Raw genomic sequence first — 25,186 nt, forward strand, 5'->3', positions numbered from 1 at the left:
TTGTAAATCTAGTCCAATAATTCACTTACATTCACTTAATGCAGTTCTCATTCTGTCGACACTAGGAATGAACAGGAATTTTCAAATATGAGTCTAAGCAGTGTATCCCTGTGACATTGTGATAAATGGTAGCCACAGTCTTTGTCACACCAGAGGTCATTCTTTCACTCTCTCATATTACACTTAGTGTACCTTGGAATAAGTTCAGCATTCTTTCTGTTGATTTAAGCATTCCTGAACTTCAGATATTTTTTCTGTTGAAGTTAATTGGCTATATAAGGTAGAAACAATTACCATTTATTTTTAAGCAATGGATGTTTGCATGTATTAGTACCATATGATATATTCAGTATTGTTTTTAAAGTTTCGAATGAAAGAGTTTGATTCTATATCCAGTAAGTTGTACATCCAAGGAGATTGGTGTATTAACACGTTCATCCTGATATTCCAGCACATTTTTGCTGTATTTGTCTTTTTCCTTTTTTTTTTTTAATATTTAGTTATATGTTTCAAAATATCACTTTCCTGAGCAAATCTGATCATTTCACTAAAAAACATGATTAGGTTGAAAAAAAATCTGAAAAAAAATTGTTAGAATGTTATTGCTGAAATGACCCTCCTATTCTGTATTTTTTTCCGTGAGCCAACCAATGCAGTAACCAATGGGAACTTTAAGCTTCAGCTACTGGAATATCATGTGGTAGTTAAGAAATTCAGGCTTAGCATTCAGCAGAGACTGGCTTCAAGATTACTGCTTCTGGTAAAAGTTATAATAATAAATCAGACTCTTCTTTAAAAACAGTTTTTAAGTGCCTTCCAAACAGTTTGATGTTTTTCGTTGCAGTACATACAACACTGCAAAAAAATATAGTCCTCGATCATCTTCTTATTGTCTAAAAAAATTGAGATGGCAGATTCCAAACAATATGAATGTTTTCTTTTTATCTACAGCTAGGAAGTTGCATTGATGGTATGATGGCTGTCTCTGAACATTTTTGTGTAAAAAATAATTGGTACTTTGAAACACACATCTACTTCTTTGCATAGACCTTGCTTTCCCTAGGTCAGAGCTTTCAGGCATATTATTGACTCTGTACATGTATTCTGCTGTAGAACAGAGACCTTGCACACGTTTACATGAGTCATCTTTTTTGTCATAGTACTTCAATGCGTTTTGTGCCTGTTTACTTCTAGCCGTTCTCCCCACACCCTCAGAGTGATAATGCAGGGGGCTCAGTTAGCCACTTCCATTTGTTCTCATCTTGGTCGACCAGAAGCAGCTCAACCCCATAATAAGCAGATTCCTACATGTCATGGGAATAAGAAAATTCTGGGAATGATCTTCTGCTTGTGATGCCAAATCCATTTCATTTTGCCTCTGAAAGGAATTTACCTGTTGCAGAAATGTTTATTTCTTCCCCATTGTACTCATCCATTTGATTAAACCACGTGCATTCCTCTGTCTTTGAACCACTGCTAGAGGGAATGACTGGTCAAAATAGAAACAGCATTTCCTCATCAGCAAATTTATGGAATTTATGGAAATGCCAGGCAGAGGAAATGATTTAATATTTCAGAATGTGGATCTCTGGCTAGAAGGAGTTTTATAGCCACCACTTTCCCCCATGGGTAGGATTGATGTGATATTATATTGTATTCATATTAAAAAGTGCTGTGATGCTAAAAGCCATATTTTTAATTTCTCTTTTTATCCCAAAATACAAAAAAATAGGCACTAACTTCATTTTCTTATCACTTGGCTAAGTGTTATTCCACAAATCCAGACTCCATCTGCATGTGATATATATTTAGAAAACAACTTTCTCCTTCTGTTTTCCTAGCAGCTGATAAAAACTGCAGAAGGAAGCATATCTTCTAAAATGTATGGAAATTGTTCTGCCGGTGCCCTTTCAAGGGCCACTGCTCTCTCTAATCCATAAAACCAGTGATCATCAGAGGAATGGTCACTCCTCCATATTGGTCCTCCAGGCCATAAAGCTGTTGGTGAAGCTAAGTTGTTTTAGTTGCCACTGTTTGAAATTAGAGTTGCATGTAAAAGCTGTATCTGTTGTAGAAGAGCTGTTCTTGTCTCCCCATCTATCTGCTTGCTTAGAACACTTGTGGGTGCGCTATCAGCTTACCTCCTAGCAAGAGCAGAGAGGAGACAGGTTCTGCTTGGCCCTACAGCTGAAGCACCCCTCTGTTCCCAGATGGGGAGGTCATCCATACAACAAGCAGGTGGTACCTAAGGTGATAGTGCATTGACATAAGCTGGCTTGGGGGACTGGCAGAGCTTTAATTACCCTTACTAGACTGTATGTTTGGACTTCCATACTGCAAGTATGGCAGGCAAAAGGGCTGCATTTCGTTAAGAGTTAAATCTCATATTCCAGCCACTTGTGTTCTTTAAAGAATCAAGACTGCTTTCACAATTAGCCTAAGGTATTTTCTCTTGTCTTAGGTATAGAAACCTTTATATATTTCCCAATATCTTGCAATATTTCAACCTTGAGATTGCTCCAGAGTGCAGAGTTTTCCATCGATCACTCAGTGTATAAGAGAAATATTGATTTTCTTTACATCTCACAGCAATTGTATCTAAATGCAGCTGAGGCACTCCATCTGGAAATTTCAACTCCTAAAAGCACTCCACTATGCATGAAGATAACATATGTCACTGCATAGCTGCTGTTTTCCTTTCTGATGAGGGTTACCACCCTTCTCCAGCAAGTTAAGGCTGTGCTTAATCAAATATGAAAACTTAGCAATCCCTTTGGATTTGGGGATGCCACTTAAATACGTATGTCTATAAATTACACCTGCACATATTCTCAAGAGGACTCAGTATTTTTTATCTTAATCTTATTTTAAAGGAAGGTTCGGTTTCTAATTTCTTAAGGACTCCCTCTCTTGGACCAATCAGTAGCTGTGTACTTTAGTACTCTTTCTGTAGCCAATGTACTACATAGGAAAGTGAAAGGACTTATGGAAGAGATATCTGAAGCTGAAATATCAACTGTAGGTCTGAAAAAGCTACTGAACTAAGGTTTGTGTGACTCCAGACATCTAAGAAACTTAAGGCCTGGTATTAGATTGTTAAATCAACAAGGATATTTTGGAGTTGAAATCTCTTTGAAAGATAGAGTGGTGTAGTGCTTATAGGTATAGAGAGTTAATGTTTTCATGGTCAGAGCTCTCCCACAGCCACTTACCGTGGCCCAAAGGCTATGACACAATCTGCTTTGATGATCTACCCATGTCTTACATTGTTTTCTGAATTTATACTCCCTTGTCATTTTTTTTTTCTTTCTTGGACTATCAGCCATTCTTTGCTGATTGTTAGCTATGCACAGTGATACCCTGCACTCAAAAACATGTGAGAATGTAACTGTGAACTTTATTCACAAAGGATCTACAGGGGATGACTTTAGAAGACTCTTCTAATAAGTGGGAACTAGGAATCTCCAACCCAACCTCATGAAAGTCATTAGTAATACAAATTCTGACTCCTAAAAACAGTCTATGTTTCCTAGTGTCAGTTGTTTTTTTCAGTAAACCAAGGTTACAAATAAAGAGTGTCTGAAGCTTGTTCCCGAGTGTTTCTCTGAGGACAAGATAAAATCGTGTTGATACATCTGATTACTGATTCTTTGTGCATGTTTGTTTTCTTATTTGAGCAGAAAAAAGTCACGTTAAACACTTTCTTGGATACTCTCATGTCTGATCCCCCGCCACAATGTCTGGTGTGGTTACCACTTCTGCATCGGCTGGCAAACGTGGAAAATGGTAAGAGCTGTTACCAAAAAAAGACACGTTACAAGAGTAAGCTTCTGTGTGAGGATTTTCTCACTCTGTGGTTGATTTTATAGGAGCTACTGTACTGTGTTCATTAATTCCATGTGCTATTTTTACAGTTACTGGTAAAATACTTGAAGAATCCTGTTGGTCTTTCAGCCAGAAGCAGGCTACTCTACTCTAGGGAACTTGCTTTAGCAAGGGGCTTGGACTAGTTGATCTCCAGAGGTTCCTTTCAACCCCTAAAGTCCTGTGATTTTGTGGTGACATTTTGCTGTGCTCTGGAAATTATCCTGATCTTGTCCACTTCTCCTGTGCTTTGGATAAGCAAAGGGTGATAGGATTTGATCCATTCACATACTTCAAGGCCACAGCTTTTATTAGCTGTGACATATGGCAGTAGTGGAGGAACATCTTGGCAGTTTCCGTTCATGTGATATTCTTGGCAAGAGAAGGGCAGTGCAGTGCAGAATACCAAGAGGTCCTTAGGAAAGATCTCCTCCTAAACCTGTGCTGCCAGGCAACATACTATGAAAAGGAGCAAGGAAGTTGCAGATTCATCCATACGGTTTTTTTGTATGGAAGATGAGGATTAACTGTCAGATGGCTCTTTTTCCATGAGGATTGTCCTTCCCCAAAATGAGTAGATGACAGACATTAAGACAGGAAAGGACCATGAAGATTAGCTACTTTGGTTATTGTGTTGAACACATTGCTTATCTCTGGACAGAAATGTCTTAAAACTCCTTGAGCACCTTGGCAATAGTCCACACTCACAAATGTGGAGTCTTCCAGCCAAACCCTTCGTATATGATTTCTCTAGGACACAGACAGTGCTGCCACACTGAAAGTGCAGGGGCAGAACTGGAAAGTCTGCCTTCTCATTTCACTGAGCCATTAAATGGTACCCCACAAACTCTGTACAGTTCCTCATGTGCTTCTGGAAGAGTTTCTCAGCTCCAAACCAACATGCTGCTGCTGTCCAGAATGACCAACACTGTGAATATTAAATAGACCAAAAAAAGAAAATACAAGGAATGCCCGTCTTGTGTAGGTGTACTTGTTCTTAGTAAAGGGGCATTTCTTGCTCACTGGCATCAGGAGGCAATCATGCTGATAGGCATTATTCCAGTACTGTTAAACCTAGAAAAAGGAAAATTTAAAGGAAGAAGTTTATACCAAAACAAAATCCACATTAAAATACTAATTATGCTTTATAAATAGATTTTTTGTAAATAATTTTTCAGCCCAGTGTTTTGCCTCTGAGGTTGCTATGTAAGGGGCTTGTTGAATATTCCTGTGTTCCTGCTTCTCAGAAGGTTTGCCTCTAGCATAACTGAAGTTTTGAGACAGTGCAGGGGTAAAGAAGCAAGGCTCAGAAAGTAGAACAGATCATATATACTCACACTGTTGGGGAATAAAAATATTTGTCATGTATTTCTCACAAGTAAACGAGCCTGGAGGAAGTCGAGATGTCCAGTCATTTGGGTGATAACGGGAGACTGAGGACTTTGTACATCTTGTACTAATTCCCTTTTCCACATAAAGGCATGAAGGTGGATGAAGTGACAGTCTTAAGTTCTCCTTGGCTGCAGAGCCAGCAGTCAACCCCACCTTCCTCCAGTTCTTGTCATCCCTCAGCTTCCTCCTGCTCTTCTCATCCATCCCTGTCCCTTACTGGCTTTGCAGTTTCCCAGCCTTGAGCACAAACCCTTCCACTGCGAAATTCTGGCAAGGAAATGAAACCCTGACACACTTAGACTGATTTAAATCCTCACAGACTGAACCTCACAAGGGAAGAGCAGGTGTTTGGTTAGAAAGAGAAGTACAGTGTCCTATGATAAGTCTGACACATGGTGCAGTGAGGAGGGAGGAAGAGCTGTCCTTCACACACGTAGCAGAAGTGCCAGGAGAGGGGTTCAGAATGTCCTAAGTGGTGCCTTAATGTGCTCAGTGCTTGAATCCTCATTGCTTCCTGCTTCTGAGGGGAGCAGAGAGCAGGACCAAGCTGTTCCCTTCAGCAGCCAAATAAGACATCCAAAATAAGACATCCAAAGCCAAATGTGTAATTCTGTATGCCTATAAGTGACATCAGCTGTACAGATGAGACAGAGGTAATAAAGAACAACTTTATGCCTGAGGACACTGCTGTGCTTGGAGTGACTGGGCAGCAAGTCTGACATTTTCTCTGGGATGCATTGCTCTACCTCCTAATGGCACAGCAAAACATTCAGCTTCCCCCAGCAGTGTAGCTGAAGGCTGCAGGGGATTTTCTCACTTGTGTATTTCCTATATTCTCTTAGGTACAGTTTGAACATATTTCTTGCTGATGCAAGCAGAGACACAGGTATCTGTCCAGCAGAAGTCAGAGGCTTAGGGCTCATGGCTCAGGCCAGATTCACGGAGGGGCATGATTCATTGTGAGTTTTTGTGCATAGAGCTCAATGGGCCAGAGCTACAGACAGCACCTGATGTCACAGATCTGTAGGAAAAAAAAAGATTCGCTCTTCCATTCAGAGATTTTTCGCAACAGCTTTCTCTTGGGTTCCTCTGCATGGGGTTAAAGCTTGGTGTCTCTCTCCCACAGTCTTCCATCCCGTTGAGTGTTCCTACTGCCACAGCGAGAGCATGATGGGGTTCCGCTACCGCTGCCAGCAATGCCACAATTACCAGCTCTGTCAGGACTGCTTCTGGAGAGGCCATGCCAGCGGTTCCCACAGCAACCAGCACCAAATGAAAGAGTACACGTCATGGGTAAGGGGAGGCTTGCGCCTGGCCGCAGGCGCTTTGCCTTGGAGTGGGGGCTCCCGGCAGGGACTGCCGGTTGGGATCAGCAGCCTGTCGGGGAAGTTGCACCAGGGAGCTGGTGGGAGAGCACAGAGGTGGGAACAGACTTTCTGGAGCGTGGATTCAGGCTGCGTGTGTGACAGCCGTGCTGCAGGCCTGCAGCGCCGGGGGCCCGGAGCAGAGCGCCAGCCGCACAGTAAGTCCTCCTGCCCCCATGGGACTGACCCCAGCTGTCCCTGTTGGGCACTGCTGGCTCTCTGTAGGTGAAGTGGCTTAACGCTGGCTCATCAGTATTTTCAGCCAAGTGGTTACAGAATATATGTAGATTTCGGGGTGGTCCTGGTAGATTTGAGCATGGTCATAGGCTTAGATCCATCCATGGCAGTGTTTATTGTGGAGAAAAGCAGACTTCAGCCTTTTTATCATTAAATACTTTTTCTAAGCTGGCACAGAAACACTGACAGCTACCTTACCCTTTTCAGGGCTTCAGGTGTGGTGGCTGCACTCTCCTGGGGTTGGAGACACCCCTTGGTCCCTGAGCCTCCCGTCCATCAGGGTGCTCAGCCAGAGACCAGCAGACAAATCCTGGCTGATCTCAAATATGACAAAAGCACAATTGTTATAAAAGAAAATGATAAGTGAGGCAACAACTCACATGCATACAGTGCTTTTTGTATGCTTCTTAACAAAGCTCTGAAACTTAACATCTCTAAAGGAGCAGTCTTACTGTTGATGGAGCCAGCAAGGGTTAAATCTGATGTGATTTGCTCTGTATGCCAGTCACATGGCCCTGCAGTGCCTCAGAGCAGATCTGGGTCTGTGAATGTTTTTGTGGGTCTTAATTGCTGCTTTTTGCATAGACACAATGACTTGAGCTTGGTCTCTGAATAAGGGGATGCCAGCTACCTAGCTCTGGCTCCACTTACAGCAATCTGTGCTATAAAACCATTTTTGGCTTGGTAGCAAAAGAACTCTAGTTATAGGCAAGAAATTTTGACACATAAGATTTCTGCTCATCAGAAGAGAAAACATGACTATACCTTATGGTTTCAAATGTCTCATAGGCAGAAGCAAACATTTTCCTTCAAGTATGAAATAGCCTTTCTATAGTGATCATTAGCATTCATTCAAAACGGGTTAGTGTTATCCATAATAAATCTATATCAAGCTCCCCATGCAGGTTAAAGGTGTTAATATACATGGTGGAGATCGACTGATCTGAATTCAGAGTAAAATTGTATTTATAATATGAGAGAAAAAGCCTGAATTTTATATATTTAGGTTGGAATTGTGTAATAGAAATATTTCATTATTACATTGATTACAGTAATAACCTCATGTGGCATGCATGTACACATATACAATACCTCTCTTGCTAACTTCTCAAAGCACTTTTAAATTTCATCCTGCTGAGCTGTTTTTTTTTGTTGTTGTTTTTTTGTTGTTTTTTTTTTGTTGTTGTTGTTTTTTGTGGGGGAGGAAAAGTTGTAAGGATCATCAGCCTGGGTTTAACCGGCTGAGAAGCTGAGTCACAGAGAGGTGAATTGGATTCCCCAAGAATCTCTCACAAAGCCTAAAACAGTCTCCAAGCAAGGAGTGCTCAAACAAAACTAAAGCAGAGTGTGTTGATTTTTTAGATGAGTACTGTTGAAGATAAGTGGGATTTGAGGCTGGAACTCATGCTTTCTGCACAAAGCCTTTCAGTCTTTTGGTGGCAATGACAGTATGTCAGCTTCTTCTCACATGCTGTTGGTACGATTCTGGCCAGATCTGTGTGAAATTTCCCATGTCCTGGTTCATTTACCAGTGTAACAGGGAGGTGACGATGAGCTTTATAGCAATAAGGTGCTGAGCTGAGGAGGGAAATGCTTGTGAAAGGGAGAAAGAACGTAGCAACTCTGTACCTGGCCCCCAGCTAGAAAGTGGATGGTGTCTTGTACAGTAAACTATACAGACAGGCACGAACAAATGGGTTCAGCTCACATTGCCAGCTGGTGAGGTATGGCCACCTCCAGCCTGAGAGACCTCCCTTTGTACTGCCCTACCTTCAGCTTTTCCTGAGCACAGCGTTGCAGGGACCCGTGGCAATTGCACCTGTCTGTATAGATATACCCCCCCAGAGCCTTCTCTGAAGGCAGCTGAAGGTAAGAGCAATCTTTTTTCCAATCTGAATGGTCTTTGGCTTACCAGAGTGGGGTGGGAGGGGACAGGAGAATGTCAGTCATATTGATGTAAGCAGTAGAGCTTCCTGTTGTTTTGTGCGTCCTACAGCAGAAACAGTTTGTACCTTACTTGTCCACATTACCTCTACCTTCCTTGTTCCTCCCAGAAATCACCTGCTAAGAAGCTAACTAATGCACTTAGCAAGTCTTTAAGCTGTGCTTCCAGCCGTGAACCTTTGCACCCAATGTTCCCTGACCAGCCTGAAAAACCTCTAAACCTGGCTCATATTGTGTAAGTATCTGTGTGCTCTAGAGAAAGTAAGCTTTGTTGTGGGGCTTGCTTACACCTAGTCTAGATGGTCTGAATAGAGCAGGAGGCAGCTGTGTTATTACCAAGTTCAATGCATCACAAGTGCAAATCTGCTGATAGAGATAATTAGTACAAAAATGTGCTTCTGGTGTGTCTTCACTAGAAGATTGGTGAAATATGTACATATAATCAAGTATGGGACACAATGGTGATATGTCCCTGTTCCCTTCAGAAGTAGAGAAGATGCAATTTCATACAGTTTCAGCACTTTGGGATGTGTTCATGCTTAGAACATTAGTTTGTAGGCACCTAAGCTCAGTGTGTTAAAGGCAGTGATACAAGCCACCAGAGAAAAGTAGAATGACTGTTTTTTTTTAATTCAGCGTCAGAGTTCTCACTGACTTCAGTGAAGCTGCGACGTCAACTGACCTCAAGGACCAGCTGTATGAGTGCATAAGTTCCATCTTTAGTTGATAGGCCTGTTATCTTTACATTTTTGTATCCTTCTTCGTGTGGTTTTAGAAATCTTCCAAGGCCTAAAAGCTCTTTAGACTAGAGGTGCCCCGGCAGCTAGGCAGTGCCAAGTTGCTGTAAGGCTCAGCTGTCACCTACTGCCTGCACAGCTCCTCGTGGAGGTGCTCTTTGGAGCACATCAGCCAGAGATGGATTTGCTGAACTCTTCCTGTGCCTGGTGTGAAAGCCTGGCTGTGCTGGTTGAGGCAGTGGTAATGTCACAGGGCAGAATTGGGCCATTCATGTCTCAAGGCAGATTTGGAAAGCCAGGAAGCATGGAACCAAAACAGAAGCCTCCATTCCCTGGTGGCTGAGGGCCTCTGAGGCCTCAGGGCATGTTGGAAGATGGCAGCAAGTAAAAGCTGGACTGCTGTGAGTGGGCTGAGTGCAGTTAGGTAAGGGAAGAAGAAGGTACTGTAATTGATTAGGATCTGTTCCAAGTCTTTGCTGCAAAATTAACACCTTCCCTTCTTCCTAGCTATATGAGCATAATTTAGAGTGATTGGATGTGAGAATGAGCCACCATCTATTTTGTTTTATGATAGAATTTCTCTTTATCCGTAGATTGAAGGCAATATAGCTATATTGGCTATAATGGGATGTGAGTGAAAAACCTGTAAGTTGTGGAGGTAGCATGATCTACAGCATAATTCACATAAATTAACTGAGGGGAGAAATACGCCACGGTACCTCAATGAGAATAACTTCTTGCCAATGTGATTTTTATTTTTAAACATAATGGAAGTTGAGAGAAACAGCTCTGGGCGAGAATCCAGGCAAAAAGGTTTTTATACGGGCATTTAATGGAAGAATTCTGGCAACAAAACATATCTTTTTTTTAGTAGTTTCTTCCTTAAATGAGGACAAATACTCTCTGCATTACTATACTGTCTTTGCTGTTTATCGTTCTTTCACTTAGGAGTGGTAGCAGACAGAAGGGCGGCAGGATTTTTCTGTTTTACTGGAGCCACACAAGAGTTTCAATTAAGTAATATATCTAAGGCTCATTTAGAATAGTTTTCAATATGTAGTTAATCTGATAGAGGAATTACAAAGGGGAGATTTTGCTTTTCTATGGCTAAGATTGGCAGCAAAAAAGACCGTAGTCTGCAGAGACAAGCGGCTTGATCAGAGGGATTTTCAAATACGTTCTGCAGTGTCCCAACACTGTTTGCATCCAAGCCAGTGGGAGCATTATTTTGGACATCACTAGGATAGTTCAGACAAGCAAGGAGCATTTTGTAAAATTCCTGTTCTTATTTTTTCTTTTACTATGGTCACATGGTTAGGCTATTGTGTGCACTATTGTGTAGCATTTTTAGGTTGTATTGTTTTAAGTGTTTTTTGCCTCCTTGAGAAAGTTGACTGAGTATCACCAGTTCACTTTTTATCAGAGAGCATAATCACTCACTTTCAAAAGTTTAGAAATAACCTTTGAGAGATTTGCATTTATAGTCAGTAGGTAATAGTTTTCCCTTGTTTTACCACAAGGGATGCTGTTCTTGTTTTACCACATCACCAACTTTTATAGGTCTTTGTAGGTGTGTTTAAACATCCATTTGATATTTAAGCTAAGCTTGAGGAACAGTGACAGTGGGCATCAACCTTGCGGAAACATGATTTGGGAAAGCTCAGATTCATTTTAAGTTTTCTTGATATAAGAATTGACAAACATTCTAATCACAAAAGTTTAGCAAAGCCTTGGAGTTTAGAGACACCTGTACACAAGAGTAACTCTGCATATATAAGCAGTGTCAGAGACCTTTTATGCATAGAGACTGTCTTGGTTTTTAGAAAATCAGGGTCATAGGAATGGAGATTGTCCAATGCTGTACTTAAATCACATATTTTTCAAACTGGTAATTTAATTAATTTTCTCTTTTCCATTTCATTTTGGCTGCAAAAGAGATACTTGGTGAGTATTTTTCTACTTTAGTACACTTGTTGGAGGAAAATAGCTCGAGAAAATTCCATGATCTCATTACCAATCTCTAACTTTTTATAGGAGTCGGCAACACAATCATTGTCTTTGAATGCAAAGACATATTGGAAGAACTTTTCTAGAATTTAGAAACCTTCCCTTCCACGCTGACTTTGAGATAAAACTTAGAAAAGACATGAACCTGAAGCACAGATGTAATGATCTGCTGAATTTCATGGATGCAGTGTACTCACTTCCACACAATCAGAAGGAGTGAATGGAGTGCCAGGCAGAGTGCAACTCAAGCTCTGCCAAACCCCTCCTGCCTCCTCTCTAGGGGAGCATTGGAAGACATCCTCTCCTCCTGTCCTCTTTGGCATCTAGGACTGCACAGCCTTGGGCTAGACCCGTCTTTCAGAAAGGCTGCTCAGTTATGAGTTTGAATGTATTTGCTGGACAGTGGTTACACTGTGAAAATTGAGAAAGCAGCAGATCAGTAGTTGCTCCTAAATCATTACAGTTCCCACCCAACAACTCACCAGTTGCTTACCTGTTAGTTTCCAAGTATTCTCTCCATGTTTCTTTTCAAATCTCTGAATCACAAGGCTCATCCTACAGAGGCCTTGCCATTATTATGGGATCACCCATCATGGCCTCACCCAAGCTCTTCCTAGCTCTGATGAAGCAGTTTACAGAAAATAATACTTAACACTTTTTCATCCAGAGATAAGTACATAGGACACACAGTTGTTCCTAAAACAAATTTCTTACTGACTAGATCTGCAATTTTGCCTGTGGGTCAGAAGACACTGGCTAAAAAGTATATTGTCCCATAAGTATGCAGAATTGTATATCTTTCTATTCCCAGTTTTAAATTTCTTTAAAATCAGTGTGGTATTTTCGTGCTGAGAAATCCATTGGTATTCGCCAAAGAAGGTATTTGTGCTTGTTTTTGAATGGTAACAAAGTAAAAGTGAAAATATATATTAATAGTTCACTTCTGTGCAGAACTGATTTTCTTTGTTTCTTACAAAGAGTTTGAAAAATTTGAGAGTTTGAAGAATTTGAAAAAAATTGAATTTGCAAAATTCAGAAAGCAAGACAGATCTTCCACAGAGCTTAAAGGGAATCATGACCAACTTGAAATCCAGGCAGTTTACAGCCTGGTCTGTATATGGCTTCATGTTCCACTTATATCTGAAAACTCTTTGATTTACTATCATATTATCTGTTCTTTCCAAAGCATCCTTATCTTTTACCTAGTGTTGTGTAAGAAGTCCATTAAGAAGGGAAAAATTTGCTTTGATGGACACAAAAAAAAAGATTATGCACAAAATGTTTTTAAGAGGAGACAATAAAAGAAAGCAGAGGAAATATTCTTTCTCATTTCATTTTTAGTAAGAGTGGGAAATAAAAAATGTAATAATAAAACCATCATTATTAATAGGTCCTTTTAAAACTAGAAACTGATTTGAAATTTTGATTTAGGGGTATAATAAACCCCAATTGAAAAGCTTTGAACTTAAGGCAGTTTGGTACTACAAGTATTTTTATGGGACACTGAGGCGTATGGATACGTAGTGGTCACTGTGGGGATATGGAGCGCAGTGCTGTGAATAAATCTGAGAAAAGCTGTGTAATTTATTAGCAATGGCCTCATGCAGACCTCCATGCTGCCACAGCTAACCTGCTGCTGGTGCTCAGCCTGGTTAGTTGAATGCACTGTCTGCACCACAAACTACAAGCTCTGGAAGGAGTTGGTTTGCCAAATCGGGAACAAAATCAAGAGAATTGTTTAAAACTCACCTCAGAACACATAAAACTTTTATTTCCTGCTAGATGTAAGTAATGATGTGTTTTTATCAACTTTTGGTTAAAAACACAGCATCTTTAATTTTGAACTATTACTTAAAACAGATGATGCCAGCCGTATCGTTAATTTAAACAAGAAACTTATTTAATTATCTGTAAATACTGTTGCTGTTTGATTGTTCTGTAACAAATGAATGCAACTAGATATTTTACCTTCTTTTAGGCCCCCCCGACCTGTAACCAGCATGAATGACACACTCTTCTCCCACTCTGTTCCCTCAGGAAGTCCCTTTGCCAACAGAAGGTGAGTTGTTACTTTAATTTATGTTAAATCACTATATGAGGGTGGTAGAGGTTTCCACTTCTAATTTCCCTCCTCAAAAAAAGGCAAAATAAAATTAGCAGATGTGAACAGAAAAATACCCAGATATCCAGGTGGAGAGATGGGGAAGGGGCACTCCAAGCTCCTCACAATTGAATGCAGAGCTCTGGTTGTTATTTGGACCCTTACGTTCTACTGAATGTGCTCAAATGCAACTCAGTAATCCACTGACAGAGGCTGAGAATGGGCCTCTTTAGACATTTTGTAGATGTTGCAGCACTGTGGATACAGAAGTTGGAACATACCATTACCTACTAGGAGCAGTTGCATCATACTGCAAGATGTGATATGAACAAAGGGAAAATGTGTTCATTCTCATAACATAGCAAGGCGTCCTTCCTTCTGTTAAGCCATTCAGATTTTTTTGAAGGGTTACAAGAGAGAAAGAGCTGTCTTGGAAACAAGACAGAGTGTTTGGGAAACAATACAGAGAAGAGCGATCAACAACATTAATCCCAAAGAAAAGGTGCTTGCAGCTGAGTGTGTACATTTTGGCCCAGTATTTTGGCTCATATGTCCAAAATACACATGTAGCATTTGCTGGCTTTTTCACCCACCAATCTCTGTGTAAGCTTACCAATGTACATAGATGAAAAAGTGGCAGAAAAATAACATCTTGCTATACTGGGGAAGATGAGTGATACGTCTTCCTCAGGTGCATTTTATTGCCTGGTTCTTGCCATATTTGTCAGTGCTTCAGTGTTCCCTAATAACCAAACACAGTCTGTGGGTATGCATGGATACCTTTTCTAACACAGAATAGAAATCCTCAGTGTACAATACTGAGATGTCAAAGTAAAGATGTTTGCTTACTACTTCGATTTATGGACTTTGGTACTGGGAGCTATAAACCGTAAACTTTCATTGTTATCTTAGTGCAGAAGGCTGCTGGATACATCTGAAATGCTTTTTGAAAGCTGGCCCCAAAGCAGCCCCTTAGTCTGCTACCTGCACGGACAGTGAGACTGCAAATGCAAATTTTGTTTCTAGAGTTGGCATATATGGGATTTTATGTTCTGGGGCAAGGCAGAATAATCTCATCTGTGGCTTCTCCAAGACAGGTCATTAAAAGCAATACTAAGAGTATAGCTATTGCTTCTATTTATGCCCAAGAAGTCCCTTTCAAAAGAAGTACGCTTTGCCCTGTATGTCAACAACCTGCAGCAATAATTACAGCACAGTTTTCTGTGCAACATTTATTTTTTTATATGTGAAAAATTCCTGATAATTTTACTTTTATCTCCTTCAGTAGTTGAGCTGACTACCTACATGTCAGGACTAAATGTAGGTAATCTCTGGGCCATTAGAATTATTTTCCTTCTGAAGGAAGAACTGATTGATGGAGAATCCCCTGAAGGCAGGAGGCAAAACCCACAACCATAGGTACTCAGACTAAGCACGCAGTATGGTCCTTATACCTTGAAAGTTTCCATGATGCAATGGTTGGTTCTGGCTTTTTTTTGAGCTAACAATACCCTGATACATAAAACAATTCTGTGTAATAAGTGCTATTGTAACCTTTGTTTCATTTCCCTAACTGCATTTTAAGAGCTTCACAGCTTATTGTCATTATTTTAACTCGTATACATTTCAATTGCATCTATTTATTAAAAAAAAAAAAAAATAACAAACACCTACAAACCATCAAGTCAGTGTTCTTTCGAAGTGGTTATAAGTTGCATTTATTTTGAAGAATTCACTGTGAACACACTATTGTCTGTGCTTACTTTTTGGAGTATTAACAAGGTTTCATTGTTTGAATCATTCAGGTTACTTGGGGGTATAAATGTAGCCAGTCCTGTGGCTGATGAGCATTCTCTTATAAAGCTGTATGTAAATCAGCTTCACAACAATTCACGGTCAGTATGAGAGCACTAACCCACTAACTGCCATAGTTCTGTAGCTCATGCACTAAATCATTAGCAATTCTGCTCAATTACTAAAGATAGTCTTTAAAGAAGGGCTCTGGCGGGCTAGAGGATTTCTTATGGCTCTAATTATTCTTTTGATTAGACTTCCTGCTGGCTATGGGCTTTGCCAACTTTCCTTGCTTTCGCACAGCACTAATCTTTCATTTCACCTTTTCACATAGGATTAATATTATGCATCTGGAGGAGGTTGGACACATTGTTTTTGAAAGCCAAAAAATGCACCTCTATGTTTGCGTCTTCAGTGCATGACTTCCTGGGTTTATTCCTGACAGAGGCATGAAAGAGGCTCGCAGAAGAGTCTGGAAGTGATTCCAAGTCCCACAGCCAGCCTGCCCACCCTTGTCCACAGCTCTTGCTGCTGAGAGTTAGCGGTCAGCAGTTAGTGCTGCTTGCCAATAACCCTCCCCGAACCACTTTGCTTTGCTTTTCAAAATGGCCACAGAAAGGCAGGTGTATATCCTCCTGAAGTTAGTGAAAACCTTCCATTTACTCAGGGAGCTTCAGGGGTGGACCAGTGCTTCTGGCTGATGCTCTTCCCCCAGCTCTCTCTCTCATTGTAGTGACCTGCAGGGAGAGCCAAATTCATGTTACGTAAAAGTACCCAACTGGACAAGAACAATTTCCCAAGTTTTTACTGTGGAGTGTAACAGCCTTTCTTTTTTTCTTTGATTAGTGCATGAGATTAGCTATAATTCAATGAGAAAGTACTGAGACAAAGGTACTTTTTTCCTAAATGCCAACTTCTTCAATCTGTATTAAACTAATAACAGTATCTTCGTTCGTTCTTGTAGGTTTTACTGTTATTATTGCTCTGGGAGAATCAGGCCTCATTAGTGGAAGCTCATCCTCTCATACATCAGAGAAACAGACTTTGACAGCCTTGTTTGCAGTTCTGCTGATTTCATATTAAATGCTCGGTGATTCATGTTATAATAAAAATTGTACAAACCTAGGGTAGAATTTCTAACTGAACATAATCAAGGGTAAATCCGCTATCTGTTTTCACTGCAGGCAACTTATGGTTACTTTCATGTGTGTTGCAGTCTGGTTTAGTGGCTTCAGATTGCTTCGAAGAAAGTTTTTATGTAATTAGATAGTTTGTGCAAAAGTGAGTTGGCACAAACTCTCGTTTGTAGCATTCCTGTGGTATTTGTTTCAGATAGCTGCATTCATGTAAGAGCATTGCCATTCACAACCAGTCTTTCTCCGTAGCAGGAAACACTGAATACAGCACACCAAGTCACTCTGCTGCTAGAAATGAATATGGTAGCATAAATGCAGCAAACCATGCTCTTCATTTCTGAATTCTTGGGTGGACAAGAGAAAAGGACTGGGAAGAAGAATCTTATTAAAGAGAAGATCTTTGATAACTAGCAAATATAATGATAAGTTATGGGAACAGCTGAAAGGTGACAAAACATGATATGTTATTTGCAGTTTAATTGAGCTTTGGATGGATACACAATTACTTCAGAGCACAAAGGAAGACAGATTTATGCTTTCCTTGAGATGCTTCTTAGTTTCATCAGTCCACTTCTGCATCATAGTCTGCTTGCTCAGTTTGAGCCATGATTGAGTGAATGTTAATGAGAAGTTTGCCATAACAATTGCCTTTCTTTTAAATGTACACGGTGTGCAAATTGATATTAGCAGTACAGTGTGCTCAGCTGAGTCCTTTACCCCTGTCTGTACAGCTTATGAACTTTAAAGCACTTATCTTAGTAAAGAAGGAACAAAAAATCACTGATTTTCTCCCAAATACCAAATGATAGACATATGTTGTAATGACAGCTAATAAGTGACTAACGCTGCAAGGGCTGATGTTTTTTACCATGGTGAATGTTTTTATTTTTTTTTAATCTCACACTTATTTTTGTGATCTCTGATTAACTAGAGGGCAGCAGAATGCTGCTGCAGAGTAGGCATTGCCCTTAGAAACCCAACGAGCTGAATGTGTTAAGCCAAAACAGGTAGATTGAGCATTGTAGAAACTTCTGTCTAGTCAAGAAGAATAACTCTATCCCTACCTGAATTAACAATGTCTTCCCTATTTGGATTTGTTTGTTCCCCAGCTGCAGTCTATCACTAGCATAGTAATGGATACAGCCTCTTTCAGTCTCCTTTAAACTATTGAATTACAGGGTTTGAGGTGGGATAAGGTGACACAGAATGGCTTTTCTTGCATATTTTTCAGTGCCCCCTCACAGCTGATACATTTAGTTCTTCTAAAGGTATAATCAACTGGAATAAATGGAGTGATGCAGTACATTTTAGTAAAGTTGAAATTAGTCAGTAATTCTGTAGTAGACAGAAAGAATATACTGTGATATCTAATACCCATAACCAATGAGAAATTGAGTGTTATTTAATGCTGAGTCAGTATAGATGGTGCCTTCTTTGAATTCCAGATGGATGTAGAGCACTGAGAGATGTTTGGACAATATCTCTGGAGCAAAGCATACTGGTTGCCTTTGTTGGCCACATTCCTATGTCTGAGGAGTGTTGTGAACTTGAACTGTCTGATGTCTTTGTATGTTGTTGTATGTTGTTTTCAGAAAAAGATGAGAATCCTCCTTGGATTTCTTGGCCAGTGTTCTGCCTGCTAAAGGCAGGCTAAATGGTTGTTTCAGTAATTGGGTAGGCTCTAAAGAGAGTATAACTTTTTCTTAAATCTTCCTAGGTGTACATCTTTATAAGCATCTGCCCAGAGGTGAAGGCCTTATCTCTTAGTTTGGATAGGAAAACATTCTTCAGCAACTCACTGTAACAGGAATGAATCTTAGAAAAATGTACTCCAGGTTGTTGGATCCAGACAAATTCACTGTGGTAAAAACAATCTTTGTGTTATTAGCTGTATTTAGGGGAAATTATGGGGGATGTAGGAGGCTGTGGGAGACAGGGAAGGGCAAATGTTATCTCTTCCAAAGAAGGAAACTGAAGGTGGAAATGGACAAAAAATCAAAGAGGTTTTGCAAGTAGAAGCCTTACCTTGATATCCAACAATACTGAAATTATGAAGAATTAGTAAGTTCCTGGAGGATAATAAACTGATGAGAAGTGGATTTGCCAAGAACAAATTATGTCAAACCAAATTGATGTATTTTTTTGAAGGATAGTTGGTCTGCTGGATAAAAAAGAAGCAGCAGATATGATACAGCTTGACCTTAAAAAGACTTTTGACATAGTCCCTGTATGACACAAAAGTACCCAAAGGAAATAAGAACCTAGAGAAATTAGTATAAAGTCAGTGCACAAGTGGTTGAAAATTTGTAATTAGATTTACAAAAGTTTGCTATCATTCTGGGAGGACATATCAGCTGGGATTCTTAAAGTCTATCTTCGGTCAGACACTGTGCACTATTTCTTGTAATGACCTACCTGAAGCAGTAGAGTGGGTGTATGCAATTTGTAGATGGTACAAAGGTTGAAACAGTTACGGAGAGGAGTGCTCGGAGAGCAATTTCTAAATTAAAAAAGCAGCTCAATTGCAGTGCTAGTAATTGACGTCCAAATGATTTGAAATCAGTTGGAGGAAGCTCAGTAATTGTAAGTGCTATAGCAAGGAAGCAAATAATCAAATAATATATGGAGCATAGTTGAATGGACAGAAATAATTTGACAGAGGATCTACAGTTGCAGTGAACCACAAACTAATTGGAGTCAGCAATATGATTGTTAGTGTGCATTTGACCAGGACAGTATGTAGAAATCTATGAAAACTCATTATCCAGAGGTGGTGGCATCTGCAAGTTGCACCCTACGTAGGACATGGTACTGGAACAAGTGTGTTACTGAGCATGACAGAGTCCAGTGGAGGTGCCCAAGTATCAAACAAGCTTAGAAAATACAGCTCCTTAGAAAGGGTTGGATGCTCATACTTTCAGGCTAACAAGAGGGAAAGAGAGGTGAGGTCAATTGTCGTGTTTGTTCACCGGTTCCTCCACCCTAATTAAGTTGCTTCTGAAACATAGGGGAGTTTATGCATGGTAGAGGGGACATCACAGTGTGCTGTTAGAAAGCAAAGCTTGAAACCTTCCCTGCCATCTTCAGTCTCCGATTATGACAACAAATTTTCCTTTAACACATTCTGTATCTCCTTAAAGCATTTTCCTTCTGTAACTGGGAATAAAACACTGAAAAAATGTATCCTTCTAGACAAAATGGAGCATGCTTTCCTGCGTGCACGGTACTTCTGTAGAAGCACGGCACACATAAACAGCATGCTGATGGACATAGAAACTAAAGCAAGTCGTTTTGTTGTTCTTTGTTTGTTTGTTCTATGTGTTACATTGCATTTCACTGAGCTCTCTTTCAGATTTAGTATAAAACAGTAGAGCTTGGATTCCTGGGACACCTTTTAGTGCCATGTTTTTCAGAACCCCATGGATAACCTTGGTCTCCCATAGCAGTGGGAGAATGGCACACATTTCATCTTAGAGAATTTCTTATTTATCCCAGCGTTAAAGTCTTGCTCTTCAGTCCATCAGAGCATCATGTATCGTATTTATGCAAAATGATCTGCCTGTACACACACACACATCTGGAAGCACAGGTGCATACATGCTAACACACAGGTCTTCTGATCAAAGATACTTGCAGTAACAGTAGCGAAACCCCAAAAGAAATTTTAAAAGCAAGAAAGTAAAATATATTTCTGTTTAGCTGTCTATGGCCAGAAATGCTGCAGCAAGGAAGAAAAACTAATATTGAATTTTCTCTGCTTTTGGCCAGTCTTATCTTAAGAAGTTATTAACATGGATATTTTTATACTGGAAAAGATGCAGTTACTGCAATCCATTAAATACAGTAATTAAGAAAAAAAGTGGCATTTTGCAATTGGACGATTGAGGTTTGATGAACTGTATGTTTTTTAATCAACAGAAAAATAATACTTCTGAAAACAAAATTGGTGTGTCCCATTACTACATATAAATAAGCAGATTTCCATAGGTTATTAAAACTGCCTCATGGCAGGCATGGAGAAAAACAATTCAGCTGTTATGGGGAAGTTTTACCAACTTGGAGGCTACATTTCAGGTAATATTTACATCATACTCTACTTGCAAACTGTACAAACCTTCAGCTCTCCGTTTGTGAGAGAAGTACATTTTGTTTCTCTTTTCTATAGTGAAGGCTTTATAGTTTGCTTTTTGAAAACAGGAGGGAAAGCTAATTCTTGACTTCACATTTCTAGTTTCCTAACATTTCTTTAAAGCTCTGTGTTTGTTTTTTTTTTTCATTCAGTCTAGGCTTCTTGAATGAGTTTCTCCAGACTGTTCTGTAATAAATGTTAGGCTTCGGTGATTACCCTCTACTTAGTTCTCCTGTCTTATTAACTAGCTCTCCCTCCAAGAACACTGAAGTAGAGCAGAGCAAACTGCTGGCTAGGGCTGCTCCAGCTTTCTTGAAAGGCAAAGGGTAAGTTAAAGAGAGAGTATGTTCGTAGCTTGCACTAACACAGCTAAAACAAAAACAACTTCTTACTTCCCCCTGTTTTTAATATATTCTGTAAATATATTTCCTGATAAGATTTTAGCAACCAATTAACCCTGTGAGCTCTATAGGGCATGCTTAAGTGTATTTATGTGCACCTGAGCACGAGGTCTTGATCAGACATTTCCAAGCAAATCTAGCTTGTGATTTCAGTGTGTTAATAATCTGTGTAACGGAGATATATCTGATGTATCTGCAGAACATAATGAAACAAATAGAGCTGACCTTGCAATCTGCTTTATTTTAAAATAAATGGTTCTGCATAGCCCCAGTCCCTGGCCTGATCTGGCATCTCACCGATTTCCATGGCTAGCTCTGTACCTGAGTTGGGTTCTACCATCCTAAGCCATTAAATACTTAATATCTAATTTACAGCAATAACAAAATAATTTCTGCACTCGGTATCTTTTTTCTAAGAGCTCTTAATTTTTTGTTCCTACATTCTCATTTCGCAATCTCACTAGCTCCTGCTTTCTCTGTTTATTTCCCTCTCTCTGTCCGGACTGCACCCTCTCTCCCCGACCCCGTTCCAGGTTACAGTACAGCCTCGATGTTGCAGACAGGCTGGCCGATGAACATGTGCTCATTGGGTTGTATGTCAACATGCTGCAGAGCAACCCCGCACGGTTAGTGCAGGTTTGGCACTTTGGGGTGATCCAGGAAAGGGAGGCTGGTCGGCCACGTGCTCTCCTCATGGCTAATCCATGAAGCAGCTTTTTATGAGCACTAACCTAAAGGGAACGTGTATGCTTGTGGGGTATATCCTCCCAGAGCTGCTGGAGGTATTGCTGGTAGCAAGGTATTGCAAATAAGTACTTTAATAAAGAGTGACTTTACAAATTGGTTTGAATGCCACACAGCAGTCAGTGAGGAACTTGACAATGGTAAAGTGTTCACACAATGACTTGATTTTGCATTTCCAAGGCAATAATTTTTAAGATGATACATAATTCATAGCTTCAGCTTACCTTGATAATAAAAATGGTAGTAGTATGTAAATAATGCCAATATTAGGAATTTGCTCATTAACCTGGTGAAGGAAGGAGTTAATTTCAATTTTTACTTATGCCAGGCATTGTTTTTACATCTACCTGATCTCTGCTTTGTTTATATGTATCCTGTATATATATATATATATAAACGCTCCTTATATCTCATTCAGATTCGGGTATGAAAGGTTTTAAATGGGTGCCTTGAATGTAGTTCGTTATTTCTGAGGGAGGGACTATGGAGAACGGGGCTCCATGCTATTTCTAAAGCCATGTGCTGTTCTAATGCTGGTGGCTAATGGCCTCACAGCTGTTCCTACTGCTACTGCAGAGGTTTTTCCAGGTTAGAAACTCCCTGTATACTGTTATACTTAGAGAAGGCAATAAGCAGCTTCTTCAGGGAGGGTGAATTTAGTGGTTCTCTGCAACCTTAGAAAATTGATTTCTGTGTGTAGCTCCTGTTGAAAATGCTAACTTGCTATGTAGCTGTGCCTTGTGGAGCAGAGAATCTGTATTTGTTGTTCTGGATCTGCTTCTCTACTCTGCATCCCACTAAAATTTGCCTGCGGGGGGGGGGGGAAGCAATTTTAGAGAAGAAAATGAAAACCATTTCCTCAAAACAAAAACAAAAACAAAAAATTTTGAAAGGGAATTTCATTGAGCAGCACTTTCAGGAAGCAAGCCTATTTAATAATATTTACAGAGTGGCCATGAAAACAAGCTGCTGGGGCATGCATTTAGAGCAGGCTTTGCCCACTTATGATTGAAGAGAACTGGAGGAGATTACCATGAGGTATAGTTTGACAGAGGAAGGAGGAAATGTTGCCTTCCTTCCATAAGGTGATTCAGGAGGTCCGCATAGACTGGACCTGGTTTAGAGTCATTTTTGGTGGTGTGCTATTGATGCTCTGCCTGTGATTGATTTAACTTCATTGAGGACCACCAGTGAGATCCTATTTGAGCGTCCAGCCTCATCTTTACCTTCTTCAACTTCTAAATTTTATCTAGTGTACTTCAACCTGTTCCTTCAAGCTTGTGGACCCACCTCACTAAGTCATAGTACATATTTGTATCCAAATACTCACATAAAATTTATGTGCCATAGCATCCTTGAAATGTCATGTTTTTAAAAGAATGAATGGACAGTGACTGATAGTGGCATTAATTACTGGAATAACTGATGCAAAGTATAGTACATACAATCTCATTACCAACTTTAAATCACTGCAGTCACAGCATCCTCAACTAGAAACAATCTCAATCATTTATATGAGATACCAATTAGATTTTGACAGAAACATAACCGAGAGGAACAGCCGTCCCAGTCATGCATCAAACCATACTGCATTGTCAATTTCTGCTCAGCTGCAATGAGTCTGATAATACTGGACGGTTACATTTTGGTTAAGATGGGAAGAACAAACAAAATGTCGCCAGGAGAGGTAGGTGAGTTCTCTGCATCATCTGGGGCAGCATCTTCAGGAAACTGGAAATTCCTCCTGTCCTGGTCCCAACATGACTGGATGCATCTTGCTCAAAACGCATGCGGCTGTGTTAGGATGGTGTTGAGTTCAAGGTCATTGATACTGCAGCTCAATATCTGGCCAGTTGAGTAAAGCACACAGCTAACTGTCATCGGGTAGCTCTGCAGCTAGCCAGCTCAGCCTTTGAGTCTTCCTGCAACACACTGTGTATGCAAACCCCTATGTGCCACAGCATGCTTTCACATGCTGCTGGCATCTGTCAATGAAAAGAGGAATGATTGGAGGTGGACCTCCACCTTTAAGACAAATACAAAAACACTTTGTGAGCACAGTACGTAAAAGTATATTGACAGCTATAAGTAGTGTTTCAAAACAAAACAGGTTAGCTTTTTAGATAACAACTCTGGCTAGTTTATAGTAACTAATGATCAGCTAATGATCCAGTATAGTCCAGTTAATGTTTTTGTCTGTTTAAGCATAGCTAGTATTCGTATTCGATTTTTTGAATTATTTTTCAGTGCTTATCTTTGTCTTCCATCTGCAGTTACTTGATACTGGAATGAGAGAAGTACAAGCTTCCTTTTCATCTCTCATAAACTAATAAGCTACTTCAGGTTTTATTTAGAATCCAGTACTCTAGGGCAAATTAAGAAGCAAGAGAAAGACTAATTCATTATTTATAGTAACTGTATGGGTAAAAATAGCACCCCTCACCCAGATGCTTTGCTTATTTTATTCTTAAAGTGTGTTTTAGAGTGTAAAACCAATAGATGATATTTAATTGTGTTCATTTTTTGTGTTTTCTGAAAGAAAAGCCTTTAGCTGTTCCTCTTTGTTCTCATAAGTTAGAGTTTCTACCTAGTTTTGCATATCAATTTCACATATTCCAGTCTTTCCTTTTAGTTGCAGAACAAGATAAGATAAGATAAGTTATGAGGAGGAGGGTATTTTCGTTCTGTAGAAAGCTGGCTTATGGTTTTTATGTTATGCTGTATAGGAAAGTAGTGAGTCATATTTCTGTACTATAAAAGTGTCACGTTATTCCATGTTATTTTAGAAGATGTTTATTACAGAAGTGTGCAGAAGAGCTAACTAGCTAGGAAGGCTGGGCTCACTTTCAGCTAGCTGGGAAGAAAGTAAAGCGTATCTTTGGGGCAGCTCAGCTTCACAGGCTTCAGATTACTGGAGCTGGGTTTCTGCTTTAAGTCATCCCATGACAGAAGAAAAAAAATCGGGGACCCTCTGATGACAGAGGAAATGTATAGACACTGGGCTCCCTCGAGTGGAATTAATTTCTACGTACCTTAGTGATACTGACATTTCTGTGGTAAAATATGGGTGATTCTAAAGTAAATTGTGAAGTAACAATAGCAGAGAGCTCAGATGATACATCTCAGCTTTAAATGCTTGTAGACCAGAACAATTTTGAAAGTCTTACAGGTAACAAGCATCAAAGTGCATTAATAGGTTGCAATTAGAACATTGTTCTTGTAGCACTAGTACTTAGAAACCTAACATTGATTTTGTCAGCATTTTTCATAGTATATTATTCATTTATTAACTAAGTGAAAGTTTGCATTTTATAGAACAAGAACACACTGTGCAGG

At 39.9% G+C, this 25,186-nt stretch overlaps 1 protein-coding gene across 20 annotated transcripts in view; it reads left to right on the plus strand.

Moving 5' to 3' along the window:
• Window positions 1-25,186, plus strand: part of DTNA (dystrobrevin alpha) — a 213,392-nt gene that overhangs the window by 155,111 nt on the left and 33,095 nt on the right. For 11 of the 20 annotated variants that reach the window (XM_090137550.1, XM_090137551.1, XM_090137547.1 and 8 more), the window contains 7 exons: window positions 3,681-3,786; window positions 6,383-6,549; window positions 8,912-9,036; window positions 13,524-13,604; window positions 15,452-15,541; window positions 20,954-21,031; window positions 21,640-21,732. In XM_090137550.1, the coding sequence (XP_089993676.1) occupies window positions 3,681-3,786; window positions 6,383-6,549; window positions 8,912-9,036; window positions 13,524-13,604; window positions 15,452-15,541; window positions 20,954-21,031; window positions 21,640-21,732 (740 nt within the window). The remainder of the gene's footprint in view (window positions 1-3,680; window positions 3,787-6,382; window positions 6,550-8,911; window positions 9,037-13,523; window positions 13,605-15,451; window positions 15,542-20,953; window positions 21,032-21,639; window positions 21,733-25,186) is intronic. The other 9 variants (XM_090137549.1, XM_090137553.1, XM_090137548.1 and 6 more) reach the window with 3 other exon arrangements.

Source organism: Phasianus colchicus, chromosome 3 (assembly GCF_987193195.1).
Source record: "Phasianus colchicus chromosome 3, bPhaCol1.hap1.1, whole genome shotgun sequence".
Lineage (NCBI taxonomy): Eukaryota > Metazoa > Chordata > Aves > Galliformes > Phasianidae > Phasianus > Phasianus colchicus.